Genomic DNA, 15414 nt, shown 5'->3' with positions numbered 1-15414 from the left:
TGCATCTCAAGTGCAGAGTAAATGTTAAAACAATTGTTTATCTCAACTATTCAATTCAGTTTTATTTGTATTGAGCTTTTTTTATTTGTATAGTCACAAAGAAGCTTTACAGGAGTCTAGAAATTTAGAATTTAAACTATAAAATCTTTAAAATAATCACATTGAGACATTTTATGTACCCATTTTATGTCTCTTTATAGTCTTTTTAATTTCAAGTTCTCATTTCTGTTTCTGTTAAATTTAGCTTGGATTTATGCAACACTGCCCCCTGGTGGAAATGCCGATTACATGTCCTAGCGTCGCGTCCTAGCATGTACGTTATTACACACGTGTAAATACGTTATTATACACGTCCACGTTTTAAACACGTGGAAACATTACCGTGTTAATGTCCTTCGATCAGGAAGATTTGCGGGATGAGTTTTGGTTGTAATTGCGGGATGCACTTGTGTTGTAATTCACCTCACATGCACCAGAGGGCGCTGACGATTACAAACCGCACTTTTAAGAGATCCACATCAGATTATACTGTACATCCTTCTTAGTCACTTATTAAATTAGGTCCAGAGAAGTGTAGGTATGACTTTAATAATCTGTATCTAAATTCCATGTATTTTGAGTCTAAGGCTAGATCTAATCTGCAGCAAGCAGCTGGGATCTGAGAGCTCTGTGTATTTCACTTCTTTTTAAGAGACTCCTGTGTGTCTGATTCCTGGTGGTCTGTTGCAAGTTGCTCGCATGTTACAGACTGTGACCTTTTTTTTGGATGCTCCACTCATCTGAAGGCCTGAAGCTGGATGGATCAGAGAGAGAACACGTCCGACCTACAAGATCGGTGCTGGATCCAGCAATTTCACCAACATTTGAGTGATAATAATGTATGCAAAATGATTATGAACAATAAAAAGAAACTATTTACCAAAACAAATGGCACTGCTTGTGAATTATTATTATTATTTTATCATTATTATTATTATAATTATAATTATTATGTATTTTTATTATTACTACTAGTAGTAGTAGTAGTAGTAGTAGTATATATTTTTATTATTGTTATTATTTTTATTATATTTTTTATTCTTTATTATTATTATTATTATTATTATTATTATTATTATTATAAATGTCATGTATTTAGAATACATCATTTTTATCCTTATTGTTGTATTGTTGTAATTTACAAACAAACATGTTCCAGAGAATGATTTTAATAAATAGATTCCAATATTGCTCGGTCTCGCATTCAAGTTAGATCATTTAGTCTTTTCTTTCATTTTTCATTTTTTTGTAATTTATTATCACACATACACACACACAAACATTTTTTAAAACATTCATTTCATTGAAACATTCAACAGGATGCATTTTTTTTTATCTTTTGAGGAAAGGAAATATCAAATATATTTTCATTTAAGCAAAATAAACTTTTCCCTTGTGGTACCAAAAGGTCAGAAATTATGCATTTTATGAAAGCACTTTTGCTACTTCTGTCTATATATGATCGAATGAATTATATAATTATATTTTATAGATAAAATAAATAGATTTATTATTGAAACCACATGTCCAGAGAAGAAACGATGTACTTCCTTAGCCAGTTGAGAGAGTTTAACCTGCCACAGGAGCTGCTGAAACAGTTCTACTCAGTCATTATTGAGTCTGTTCTGTGCTCATCAATAACTGTGTGCTTTGGCTCAGCTACAAAAGCAGACATCAGAAGACTACAGAGAATGGTTCAGACTGCAGAATGGATTATTGGTGTTCCCCTGTCCATCCTCCAAGAACTGTATATACGTATCCAGAGTGAGAAAAAGGGCTCAGAAAATCACTCTGGGTCCCTCACATCCAAGTCATCCACTTTTTATACCAGCACAACCAGGCACAAGAACAGTTTCCCCCATTATGCAAGAACAATGTGCAATAATCTTATACGTATTTAATTGTTACCTCCATCCTAGTACAGTACATCCCTGGATTTCATTCTATTCTATTCTAACATTATTCAGAAGAATCTTAAAAAATTGAAACTGGTATTAAATGCTGACAAAACTAAAATAATGTGCTTCTCTAAATCAAGGAACACAGACAATGCTTGTCAGATTGTTACTCTAGATGAGAGAATAATTGAACGAGTAGCAGTCTACAAATATCTTAGTTTCTTCTTAGAAGAAAGTTTGTCTTTTAAGCAGCATATAGAATGTCTAGCAAAAAAACTTTTTTTTTTTTAAAAAAAGTTGGGTTTCTATTATAGAAATAAAGGCTGTTTTTCTTTTAGTGCGAGAAAAACACTTATACAAGTAAAATTTTTGTCAATGCTCGATTATGGTGATATTTTATATATGCATGCCAATCAATCTTCTCTGAAAATGCTGGACTCAGTATACCATGCAGCACTAAGATTTGTAGCGAATTCCAGCTCTCGTACTCATCACTGTAAGTTGTTTGAGAGTGTTGGTTGGCCTTCTTTGCATAATCGCAGGTGGAAGCATTGGTATATTTTTCTTTATAAGGCCATACTGTGTAAACTGCCTTCTTATTTATGTTCTCTCCTGATTCCTAAAATCACTGCTGGGAAATGTAATCTTAGATTAAATGGTCAAATCATGTATGACATTCCCCGAACGCGAACTGTCTTCGGTGAAAATGCCTTTAAATTTTTTGCTCCATCATCCTGGTATAAACTGCAGAAACATCTTAAATTAGACTATTTACCAACATTGATGCAGTTTAAAATTAGGATAAAGGATTACTTGAGTACTATATGCACATGTGCTACTACTGAGTGCTGCTGGTGATTATGTGGAGATTATGTTTAATTTAATAAATGTTTTTCTTTCTGTTATATCGTGTCTGTTTTTGATGTATATTTTAAATATGAAACCTTTTGTACTGCTGTCTTGGCCAGGACTCCCTTGAAAAAGAGATTCTGAATCTCAATGGGATTTTTTTTTTCCTGGTTAAATAAAGGTTAAATAAAAAAATAAAATAAAAATTCTATTCTGTTCTGTTCTATTCTATAGTACATCTGTACATACAATTAATTTATTTTTCAATGTATTTATTTTTTGTCTATTTGTATTTACATATGTGTATTTTTATTTTTTTTATTCTCATCTCATTTTTATTGTCTGTATGCTGTTGTCTCTGTGTACTGAAAGCGTATGGACACTAAAACTGATTTTAATGCAGTTTGACTCCTCACCAGCAGGTGGCGACACTGGGCTCGTTACTCAAGCACGAAACCGCTTTTTCGCGTGGAGCCGCTCGCGCGACGGCATGACAGCGGTGTGCGGAGTTACATTAGCACTGAGCTAACAAACAATGTACAATTAAAGACAGGAGAGAAAAACTTTAAACAATACACATTTTTCTTTTTACTTTTTGAATTACTCCTGCGAAAGGACCGACTTCGGAAAAATGAGTTTGCTGGCCAAAATCGCCGAGATCGAGAACGAGGTTTGTGTGTAAAGCCGATTAGCTTCAGTGGCTGCGTCTCAAATAGCTGTTTATTCCCTACGCACGCGCACTGTGTAGGGCGTTAAAGGAACCGATTCAGTGTAATATCCAGTGCACTTGTTTAGTAGGAGGAAGGCGTTTAGGACACGCTTCTGGTTTGAGATCCTTCATCGTGAGAGTCTGGCCTTGTGTAAACTTATGTTAGCTGGTTTACGTTCCACTGACTCGTTTAAGTACAGGGTACACTACACGACATAGGGTACACTGTACACGACATAGGGTACACGGGGACACAGGGTACACTGTACACGACATAGGGTACAGGATACACGGTACACTGTACACGACATAGGGTACAGGATACACGGTACACTGTACACGACATAGGGTACAGGATACACGGTACACTGTACACGACATAGGGTACAGGATACACGGTACACTGTACACGACATAGGGTACAGGATACACGGTACACTGTACACGACATAGGGTACAGGATACACGGTACACTGTACACGACATAGGGTACAGGATACACGGTACACTGTACACTGTACACGACATAGGGTACAGGATACACGGTACACTGTACACTGTACACGACATAGGGTCCAGGATACACCGTACACTGTACACGACATAGGGTCCAGGATACACCGTACACTGTACACAACACAGGGTACACAATACACTGTACACGACACAGGGTACACTGTACACGACATGGGGCAAGGGGTACACTTACACGACACAGGGTACACGGTACACCACAGGGTACACTACACTGTACACGACACAGGGTACACAATACACTGTACACGACACAGGGTACACAATACACTACACGACACAGGGTACACGGTACACCACAGGGTACACAATACACTGTACACGACACAGGGTACACGGTACACCACAGGGTACACGGTACACGACACAGGGTACAAGGTACACGACACAGGGTACAGGGTACACGGTACACGACACAGGGTACAAGGTACACGACACAGGGTACAAGGTACACGACACAGGGTACAAGGTACACGACACAGGGTACACGACACAGGGTACACGGTACACGACACAGGGTACACGGTACACGACACAGGGTACAAGGTACACGACACAGGGTACAAGGTACACGACACAGGGTACACGGTACACGACACAAGGTAAACGGTACACTGTATACTTTCAGATTGAAACCATTATTATTTAATGTTGCCAGATCCTCTTTATAGCAATTAATGTCTTCTTTAGAGAAGTATTGTATTAAGGCATTGTGATTTGTGTCCTGGTGAACAGATGGCTCGTACTCAGAAGAACAAGGCCACAGCACATCACTTGGGGCTGCTGAAGGCTCGACTCGCCAAACTGCGCAGGGAGCTCATCACTCCTAAAGGAGGTGGTGGAGGAGGACCTGGAGAAGGTATTTAATGCAACATCAAGGAATAGACGTGTTCAAAATGGACAGAGTGCAATAAAACATAACCAGTGGATCTTATGTTTTAGATTTCACGTAGGATACAAACCTTTGATTTCATGTGTACACTTTTCTGGCGACGAAAAATGTATTAAATTTTTGAGAAAATCCTTTAAGAAAACTAAACTTCTGGTCCAGAATGCTTGCTTGAGTTTGAAAGCACCTTCTGTCAGTCTTTTTATAAGCACTAAACAGGCCACTGTGTTTTATCCTGGGACGGTGCTTTGTATATATGGGTGTTGATCTTTCAACGGTCAAACACAACTGTTTGTTAGATGCTTGTACTTAATGCATTTTTCAGCTACCCTTAATCAGTTTAGGTTTTGATGAACATGGTTGCTTCTTGCTCACGATTATTAATGAAACATACTAGATATTCTGTTGGCAAATATCTCATAAATCTGCATTTTATTTGAAGGAGGTTTTTAATATTACCTGCTGCAAGTTTAAAGCTTCAGACTGTCTGTATTTCAGGCTTTGACGTTGCAAAGACAGGAGACGCACGTATTGGTTTTGTGGGTTTCCCCTCTGTGGGTAAGTCCACTCTGCTGAGTAACCTGGCTGGAGTGTATTCCGAAGTGGCTGCTTATGAGTTCACTACTCTCACCACGGTGCCGGGAGTGATCCGCTACAAAGGAGCCAAAATCCAGGTTCTGAAGAAAAATCAATCGCACAACACAGTTTTATTTAGATTTGTTCCCATTTGCCACAATTCTACATTATTTACAACTATAACAGTTAGTTATATGGTTTTTAAATCCAAATATTGTGATGAAAAAATTACAGTCTGTCATGAATCATCATAGAAATGTTGTGATTCGATTTAGTTTAACATAAAATAAAATAGATTTTATTTCCCTAAAATATTAATCGATGTGTTGTGCCGTTGATGCTGACGTCTCATCTTACTGTCTTCATTTCAGCTTTTGGATCTCCCAGGAATCATCGAAGGAGCCAAAGATGGTAAAGGCAGAGGACGACAAGTTATAGCAGGTAAAGAGAGCGCACTTTCTTGTGTACACACACACACACACACGTGTCATGTCATTGTGTCCTGCTTGTTCACATTCAGCTCATTGGTCTCCATGTGTGTTTCAGTGGCTCGTACCTGCAACCTGATCCTGATCGTCCTGGATGTTCTGAAGCCTCTTGGACACAAGAAGCTGCTCGAGCACGAGCTGGAGGGCTTCGGCATCCGCCTCAACAAGAAACCTCCCAACATCGGGTTCAAGAAGAAGGACAAAGGAGGAATTAACTTCACCAGTACTGTACGGCACTCGTCATGCACTCAATCGCTGAGTTTTTTCCCATACAGTCAAAAGTTTGTTTACAAACATCATCTCAGTCATGGACAAAATAGTCATTTCAGATTTAAGTAAGAAATCCAAATGACTTGAGTAAATTCACAATTTCTATTAATTGTCACTACTCCACTCACCACTAGGTGGAACTGTAGAGACATTTATTGTATTTATCTTTTATAAGTTTTCTGGTTCTGGAGAAGCCACTGCTCAGAATGTTCATGTTTGTTCCCTGTTCTAACAAACCTGATTCAAATTCACAGCCCTTTCTGAGTTTTGTGTTTTTATTCTCCTCACTCCATGTCCTCATGTTTCACAGTGTGCGCAGTCTGAGTTGGATGGAGAAACAGTAAAGAGCATTCTGGCAGAGTATAAAATCCACAACGCTGACATAACACTGAGGAGCGACGTGACGGCTGATGACCTCATAGACGTAGTGGAAGGAAACAGGTACATGATGACTAAAGCATTCTGGGTAATGACTGACCTGCTATTTAGACTGAATAAAACTCAAAGCTTTTATTTATTTATTTATTTTATTTTATTTTTATTATTATTTTTATTAATTTTTTTTTTTTCATTTCTCTCTTTCTCTCTCTCTCTCTCTTTTTGTCTATATGTTCCTGTCTTTCACACTCTTTCTTCCCCTTCTTTCTCTCTTTTTTCTTTATTTTTTCCTGTCTGTCTTTTCTTTTTTATACTCTCTCTGCCCTTCTCTTTCATTCTCTCTTTCTTCATCTCCTTCCATTTATGTGTCTTTCCCTCTTTCTCTCTCTCTCTCTCTCTCTCTCTCTCTCTCTCTCTCTCTCTCTCTCTCTCTCTCTCTCTCTCTTTTTCAGAGTATACATCCCCTGTATTTACGTCTTGAACAAAATCGACCAGATCTCCATCGAAGAGCTGGACATCATCTACAAAGTCCCTCACTGTGTGCCGATCTCCGCTCACCACCGCTGGAACTTTGACGACCTCCTGGAGAAGATCTGGGATTACCTTCACCTCGTACGCATGTGAGGACCACACCTGCTTAGATCAGAAGCCTTACTGAAGAGTGCTGGGGTCTCTGGTTTAGAGTAGAACATAGTTATACATTTTTAAGATCTCAGCCCAAATAACATTTCACAACTATAACCAGAAAAGATGATGTGTTTTGAAGCCTTTCCATCTGACAACACTTTTTTATTATTATTTATTTATTTAATTGTATTGTTTTTGTACATATTGGGTTTTTTTGTGTTAATTAGGAAAGGTTTAGATTCATTCTGATTACAATAATTGGATTATATCTTCAATTCTGCAGTGATTAGTCACCAGTAGATGGCTTTTAGTGATTAAAGATGGTTTTTGTTCTGTTTTCTTCTCAGCTACACCAAGCCCAAGGGTCAGCTCCCTGACTACACAGCTCCTGTGGTCCTTCCCGATGGATGTACATCTGTTGAAGATTTCTGTCTAAAAATCCACAAAAATCTCATCAAGGAGTTTAAATAGTAAGCAACTCCCATATCTGTCATTTCGATACAAATTCGCTCGTCGTTCCCTACGTTTTTTCTCCGTACACTTCAGATGCGTAACATCGTGCAGTGCAACATTCATGCTGATCGGTCACAGTGAATATGTAGCACACTACATGCTGTTCTTCACAACAATCCCAAGTTACGTGTTTAATGTTTGTCCAGACTAACATCACAGAACTATACAGCGTCTAAATATAATCTCTCAGATGCGATGGGATCTGCTGACTGATAGATTTTTTGCAATGGAGCTGTTCTTAAAAAAATGAGGGCTATATGAACACAAGCACTGTGATACCATGAGATCTGATCTGATAAGTGAGGAGGTGACTAAATGACTAATCACTGGGTAGTGTATACAGCATGGATACACCAGACAAAGGGGATCATGAACGTTCTGGCCGGTGGCCATACAACAGTTCTTCATGTTACCCAGAACACTGCACTATTTATATTATGGACGTTCTTCAGAGAATGTCTTGTTTTGTAGAAATGTCCCGAATGCTTTAAAGCGTAGTTTTAAAGCATGGAAGGTCTCGTGTCTGTGTGTGTCTGTGTGTGTGTCTGTGTGTGTTGAAGGATGCAGGAAAAGCCATTATCAGGTCTTGAATCAAAGCTCTGAATAACTTGTACAAACTTTTCTATCTGCAAGCTGGTAGATTTCCAGCAGTAGTGCAGGACCTCCCTGATGTAATGTATGTGAAACACCAATCATAAATCACAGCTTTTATGGAACAGAGCCTGACTTTTTCCCAATCCTTCTTTCTAGCGCGCTGGTGTGGGGCGCCTCAGTGAAACACAACCCTCAGAAAGTGGGCAAAGACCACGTGATGGAGGACGAGGACGTCATTCAGCTGGTCAAGAAGTAAAAAAAAATGGACTCGAATACTTTGCATGAACAAGTTGCTCTTTACGAGCGATTGAGACGGCTTTCGAAAGGACAAAGACGCCATCTAAGACATTGAACCTTGTCATGTGGTTTATATTCTTTCCTTTGGACATCATTTCATTATATATGAACATTATTGGTGCCATTATTTAGCCTTTTTGACGCATGTGTTAAAGCCACATGTGGGTTGAATGCTGTTAAAAAGGAAAACAAATTGTATCTATAGGTTTAAATAAAAGTCATAAAACTATGAAACGTTGCTTTTCATGTCTGCAATTCAATACTGTAAAATAGTGTGTGACTGTGCGTGAGTGACTGTGTGCGTGAGTGATGTGTGTGGGTGTGCGTGAGTGACTGTGTGTGAGTGTGCGTGAGTGACTGTGTGCGTGAGTGATGTGTGTGTGGGTGCGTGAGTGATGTGTGTGTGTGTGCGTGAGTGACTGTGTGTGGGTGTGCGTGAGTGATGTGTGTGGGTGTGCGTGAGTGATGTGTGTGGGTGTGCGTGAGTGATGTGTGTGGGTGTGCGTGAGTGATGTGTGTGGGTGTGCGTGAGTGACTGTGTGCGTGAGTGATGTGTGTGGGTGTGCGTGAGTGACTGTGTGCGTGAATGATGTGTGTGTGTGCGTGAGGGTGGGTGAGAGATAGTGTGTTAGTATGTGTGTCCAGGATGTAAGGGGCAAAACCCCTTCTTGATAATGCTATACGTAAGACCACACCCTCTTACCCCATACATCTGGCCATGCCCCCTTATTGATGCCACATCCATCCAGCCACGCCCCCTTCTGGATACTGATCTGCTCATAGGCCCCACTCCTTTCTTGACTCCTTTCTTGACTCCTTTCAGACATGTATAGAGGCCACGTCTCCTTGATAAAACATACACAGAGGTCAACACCTGCTTCTTTGGGACTGACAGGTTACAGCTCACACTAATAATTAAAAACTGTGTGTTTTATTGGATTCAATCAAAAAGACTTAATTGTATCTAGTCATTTTCATGGATACAAGATATACATTTGTTCACAAAATCATTTGTTGTAATACCTTAATATTATTAAAGCTAGCTTTTTTAAATTGTCATATTTGATAATATGCCTGTATATCGTGTTTATTAAAATAATTTCTTTATATTCTTGCCAAGCTGACATCATTAGACGAGCGAGATTCCATGTATTGCTCAGCTGTTTTCTACAATGATACTTTACGATTCGTCTGACCATCGTTGAAAGGGAAAGGATTGAGGCAGAGACACTGAGGCTTGAATAAAAGATACAAGACCTGGAACACATCATGTATGAAATCTAAAATGTAAAAAAAATAATATATTAAGCAACTTTTAATACAAGAAAAAAGGTTATGAGCAATGACTGGATGAAAATGAAGGACTCCTCAAACCTATTTGTCCTTTTACACGCCGTTCAGTCTGTTCAGCCGTCTAGTAAATTCCTAAATCCAGGCACATATTTGAGTCATGTTCATGTTTAAATACTTTTGGTATTTCATATCAGATGCTCTCAGCAGTTTTCCTGGTGCAGTGAAGGTATGGTTTAAAGAGCCTCTCCTCCTCCCCCTCGACCTCCTCCTGCGTCCCGCAATAAGTCACTCTGGATAACCAGATCACTTAGTGAATGAAACACAGAGCAAACGATCGACAGCAGCACAAAAGCACAGATGTGCTTCATTATCCACTCTGAGCAGAGAGATGAATGATTCTGAGGCGTTCCTCATGCAGCCGCCTCATCGGGTTCATCAGCTAAAAAGCATGTGGGTTTTTTCCTGTCAGAAAATCTGCTTTGTTTGTAATATTTTACTTTAAGAGAATGATGCTCGGACTGTCCGTGTCATTGGAAATGCTCTTTTAGGTTTTACTGTCATTTCTTTACAGCATTATTGTCTCTATGCTTCACTGTTTCATATCCGAGGTTTAAAGCATATCCGTATAGATTTAGATATAGACGTGACATTGAGACGTGCTGCACTGAGACAAATCTGCAACACGCCCTCTGATACATGGTAAGAAAAGCATGAGTGTCACACACAGTGGGGTTATTGAGTCTTTACTAAATATAACACAGAGAGACAGAGGGATAAAATGATTTGGTTGACTTTAGAAAGAGAGAGATGGATACGTAGTTAGATATAGAGATATATTCGATTTAGTTATATTTGTATAGTGCTTTTTGACAATGGACGTTGTTGCACTGCTTTAAAGAAATTTAAGAAATAATTATACATTCTATATTCAAATTTATCTCTAATGAGCAAGTCAGAGTCAACGGGGAAGAGGAAATAATTCCTGAAATGATATGTGGAAGAAACCTTGAGAGAAATCAGACTCAAAATGGGAAACCATCCTCATCCGATGTTCTCCATATATAGAGGGATAAGGCTGGATAGAACGTGATATAAAAAGATAGGGATGGATGGATGGATAGAGCAAGGTATATCTATCCATCCATCCCTATCTATCCCTGGTGCAATGTACACAGATTGCAGCAGAGTACATGGATGTATGTTTAGAAATAGACAAATTATAGATTTTTGTGGCAGAGTATATGGGTGGATAGATAGATAGATAGATAGATAGATAGATAGATAGATAGATAGATAGATAGATAGATAGATAGAATCAGACAAAGATAACTAGGTTTTAGATAGATAGATAGATAGATAGATAGATAGATAGATAGATAGATAGATAGATAGATAGATAGATAGATAGATAGATAGATAGGTAGAATCAGACAAAGATAACTAGGTTTTAGATAGATAGATAGATAGATAGATAGATAGATAGATAGATAGATAGAATCAGACAAAGATAACTAGGTTTTAGACAGATAGATAGATAGATAGATAGATAGATAGATAGATAGATAGATAGATAGATAGATAGATAGATAGATAGATAGATCCTTTTTAGTATTCTGAAATGTTTTGATGGAAATGATGGATTTGATGGAAATCCTTTTTTTACTGTTTCACTCGTTACTGTAGAACACTGCAGTTACTCTCTGGATTCTTCCAGATGGACGAGTGAACAGAATTGTGTGAGTTTGTTTTTGGTATGAGAGTTGAACAGAATACAATGTAGTTTCCCAAAAATGATGCACCAGTAGGTGAGCTCATGCTGATGTCTGCATGACCATGCTTTTGGCAAACCATCTCAGGAATTCTTATTCCTGGTATTTACAGTTTTTTACATTGTTTTATAATTCCTAGAATTCACTTAACACAAGTAAAAACACGGAATTTCTGTAATCCTTTTCTTTCTGAATGAGATTAAGTACTAAAACCTTTCCTGAGGCCAGGTGTATGTTTATACACTTCCAGTACAGATCCAGATCCAATAACCCAGGCTGCTGAGTGACATTGAGGTGAACTATGCTGATGCTAAGATAATGCTAAGCTGAACGTCTCAAGCAAAAAAAATACGAATATTGTACGAATATCGTCAGCGTCCCATTCATCCGCTGTGGTTACTGAGTTCATCCGGAATGAAATGGAAGCAGAAAGTCGCTGGATGTATGGACAGTGTGTATTGTATGTGTGTGTGGCAGAATGGTGTGTCTATGGGAGACTCCATCAGATAGCAAATGCAGCACTCCTCCATCTCCACCCTCTCTCCCCCATCTGCTGCACTTTCTCCTGTAAATTATAGCGGCACTTTAGCTAATGAAAGAGTTGAAGTCCAGGCACTAATAAAATCCATTAAGCGAATAAAGCACTTCCCCCTCTAACAAAATTAAGAAATCTGCCCCCCCTTAAAAAAGAAAAGAGGGTGGACTCAATATTAATATTTATGAAATGCGGAATGGACCCCTTTACCCCTTCGTTCCCCCCTCCCCATTTAGGGGGCCCCGATCTTTGCCCCGCCCTGTACAGCATCCTTTCAGCCGTCCACCTATCCCTGAAGATTTCAAGTGACCACGCCTTTATGAGGTAGGAGGGGCAGATGATGGAGTTTGAGTTGGAGTAGAGACACCCAGGAGAGCCCGTCTTCAGTTGGTGCGACAACCAGCTCGGAACAGCATCTCCTCTTCGTTCTTCATACTAAGACCTAAGCAGAGAACCATCCACGTATTGGGTGACCTGTTGGAAAATCTCAATGAAAGGTATGAACTCAAAAGGTTATGACCAACAATGAATATCTAACTGGTTTTGCTTTTCTTTTCACAGAGCCGTTTTGAAAACACGCTGGTTCCTGAAAGTTCTTTTTATTAGAAAGAAGCAAGTGTAATTAGTGGATTCGGTAGTTTGTAAGATAAAGACACCTATCAAAATGCAGTAGAGAAGATCTTCTGTACTAGGAAATGGGTAAGACGTAGAGTTAGAATAGTTCAGATCGTTTAAGTGTTTAAAGGACAGGACTCTAGAAAAAGATCCAAACACATCCTTGAAAAGTCTAGACTCATCCTCAAAACCACGGTAAGAACAGAAAACCGCCATCCCATCACTGGTCTCATTCGTCCTTTGATCCAATTTTCTACCTCATTGAGAGATCTTCCTTTCTCTCACCCATCTCTCAAACCATCATCCCCATCGATACATTTGTCCTCTACTTTTTCATCATGCTAAGTGGTCCAGTGACCAGATCTTTAGAGTTAATTAGCGCTCCCATCTCTCCTATTCTGACTAAAGCATCTCCAGGGAATTGACAAGTATGGGAATAACAAGATTAGTCCCTAGATGGATGGTCAGACTGAAGTCCAGCTTGGTTTCCTTACTCAATAGGCACTTTGTGCACAGATGTACCATCCTGTTAGAGTGATGATCTCTGAGGGACGGTCTTTTGATTAAATTCCATGTTTTTCTATTCCTGGCCAATGGAACTGCATACGGCCTTTCCAAATTAAGTCTCAGTTGGCTACTTCATCCGTCTTTATCCTTGAATTCTTCTAAGTAATACTACTAGACCTTTAGAGTCTCTTTTTTTATTAAGGTTCTCTTAACAAGACCACCGAAGTCTGACAAACTTGATTTCTATAGATTTTTTTTAAAGGAAGAACAACTAACCAATTCATTGGAACGATTCTGATTAGATTACCAATACCACTAGATTCTTTTTAGATTGTTTAACTTATATATTTTAGAATTTTTTTAAAAAATGAGCTGATTCGCTAGTTATGACAATAAAGGAGGCGCAAGGTTTTAGGAGCGGGTGGGGTTTGACGCAGTTTTGGTGCAGAAAGGGCGGTGCCCACATCTCGCCGCAGTGAACTTGTGACCTATGACAAAATTTTTTGCAGATATCCTTAGACGTCCAGTTTCTTGGACACTCCCCGTTTGGCTTCAATAACGGAGACAGAGCTGCGAATGTCCACCACCTGTCAAGACCTCCCCGAATCTCAGCTACCACAAAACTCTTCTGCTAGAAAACAAACAGCAAAACCTGAATGGAATGGATGTGCTGTTTCAAACGGAGAGGTTCCTTGAAGAACTCGCATCCGTTTTGTTTTCCTCTTATATCCATTTTGTGAATGTTCCATGGATATACCTTCCATCTGCCAGTTATACACTGGATTCATTGAGCCATTCTCATCTGCATTAAACTGTACTGTATGGTATTGACGGAGATCCGATGTGATGTACTGTTCGGAGCGGTCCACAGATTATAGACTTTGCAAACATCTCTGCCCAGGACGCCATTGTGCTTGATCTAACCATGCAGTTCCTCTCAGGTCCATGGTTGTGCCAAGCACTTTGGAGACTTGCGAGCACACTCGTCTGGTTTCGTCCGTCGCCTTCTTTCTTGGTATATAAAATCATGAAAGCTTGATTTTTGCGTTTTTGTGTTTCTTTCCAAAAATACAGATGAGCATCTCAAGAAATAAAGAATCTTATATTGTTGTGTTTTTTTAATTAGAACAGAACCAATGGTATAAATTGCAAAAAATATTTAAAATATTTTAAATATCTGCTATTATTTATATTAAATGCTGCACCATTCACGTGAAGATAAGCTTTACAGCTTTACTGACCGTGGCAACATTTAGTAATCCTCATAATTTCAAAAGACACATAAAAGCAAGAACATTATGTAAAATATATGATGATACCTGTGATGATACATGTGGATCTCAGTTGCCATATTCATATCGCCTGTTATTCTCAAAAGCACCGTTTTTAAGAACGAGAATAAAAAAAGCACCAATTGGTTAAAATCCCTTATTTCAACCTGTCCACCAAACATCATACGCAGTCATGAATGAATCAGCAGCCTGTCAAACAAGTGTCCACTGATATAATGCGGCTTTCCTGTGACATGATGAATGATTTGCTTTATGAATAGAAAATAAAACCACACTGACATGAATGTGATGAATGAAAGTCAGCAGGTTCAAGAGCGAGGGAGCTTTACACCTCGAACTGGTCTCAGACGGCTATAAACGCTGTAGGACATCATGTAGCTCATAAACTCGTCTCAAGCATCTCTCTCTATCACTAATACGTTGCAGTTCCCACACACAAAATGTGCTTTTATTATCCTGCACTAACCTCACTGACAAACCTGGAAATAAAATGAAGCTTATCACTTTGGGTATGGCTTCTGTCTTTTGGGTATTAATTCTTTATATTAAGCATGTCTGTAGCTTGAACCTTCAGCTCAAATGTGTGTCTCTCTCTCTCTCTCTCTCTCTCTCTCTCCACATCCTTCAAGGTTATACAATGTAATCACAATCTTTTCAACCGAATCTCTTGTTTATAGAGTTTAATGGAGCTGTTACAAATTTTCAACTGCTATCATTCAGTATTGCTAATACTGAAGGGAAA

At 38.9% G+C, this 15414-nt stretch overlaps 1 protein-coding gene across 1 annotated transcript; it reads left to right on the top strand.

The window, feature by feature from the left end:
- The first annotated feature begins 3218 nt into the window (after positions 1 to 3218).
- drg1 (developmentally regulated GTP binding protein 1) lies at positions 3219 to 8895 on the top strand. The gene is made up of 9 exons (XM_060896436.1): positions 3219 to 3456; positions 4765 to 4888; positions 5417 to 5592; positions 5866 to 5935; positions 6041 to 6210; positions 6563 to 6693; positions 7083 to 7250; positions 7605 to 7727; positions 8521 to 8895. The coding sequence occupies exons 1-9, from the start codon at positions 3418 to 3420 to the stop codon at positions 8618 to 8620; spliced, it is 1101 nt and encodes a 366-aa protein (XP_060752419.1). The 5' UTR covers positions 3219 to 3417; the 3' UTR covers positions 8621 to 8895.
- The last annotated feature ends 6519 nt before the right edge of the window (positions 8896 to 15414 follow it).

Source organism: Tachysurus vachellii, chromosome 20 (genome assembly GCF_030014155.1).
Source record: "Tachysurus vachellii isolate PV-2020 chromosome 20, HZAU_Pvac_v1, whole genome shotgun sequence".
NCBI classification, from domain to species: domain Eukaryota; kingdom Metazoa; phylum Chordata; class Actinopteri; order Siluriformes; family Bagridae; genus Tachysurus; species Tachysurus vachellii.
The sequence above is the reverse complement of the archived record's forward strand: the minus strand, read 5'-3'. Positions and strand labels throughout refer to the sequence as shown.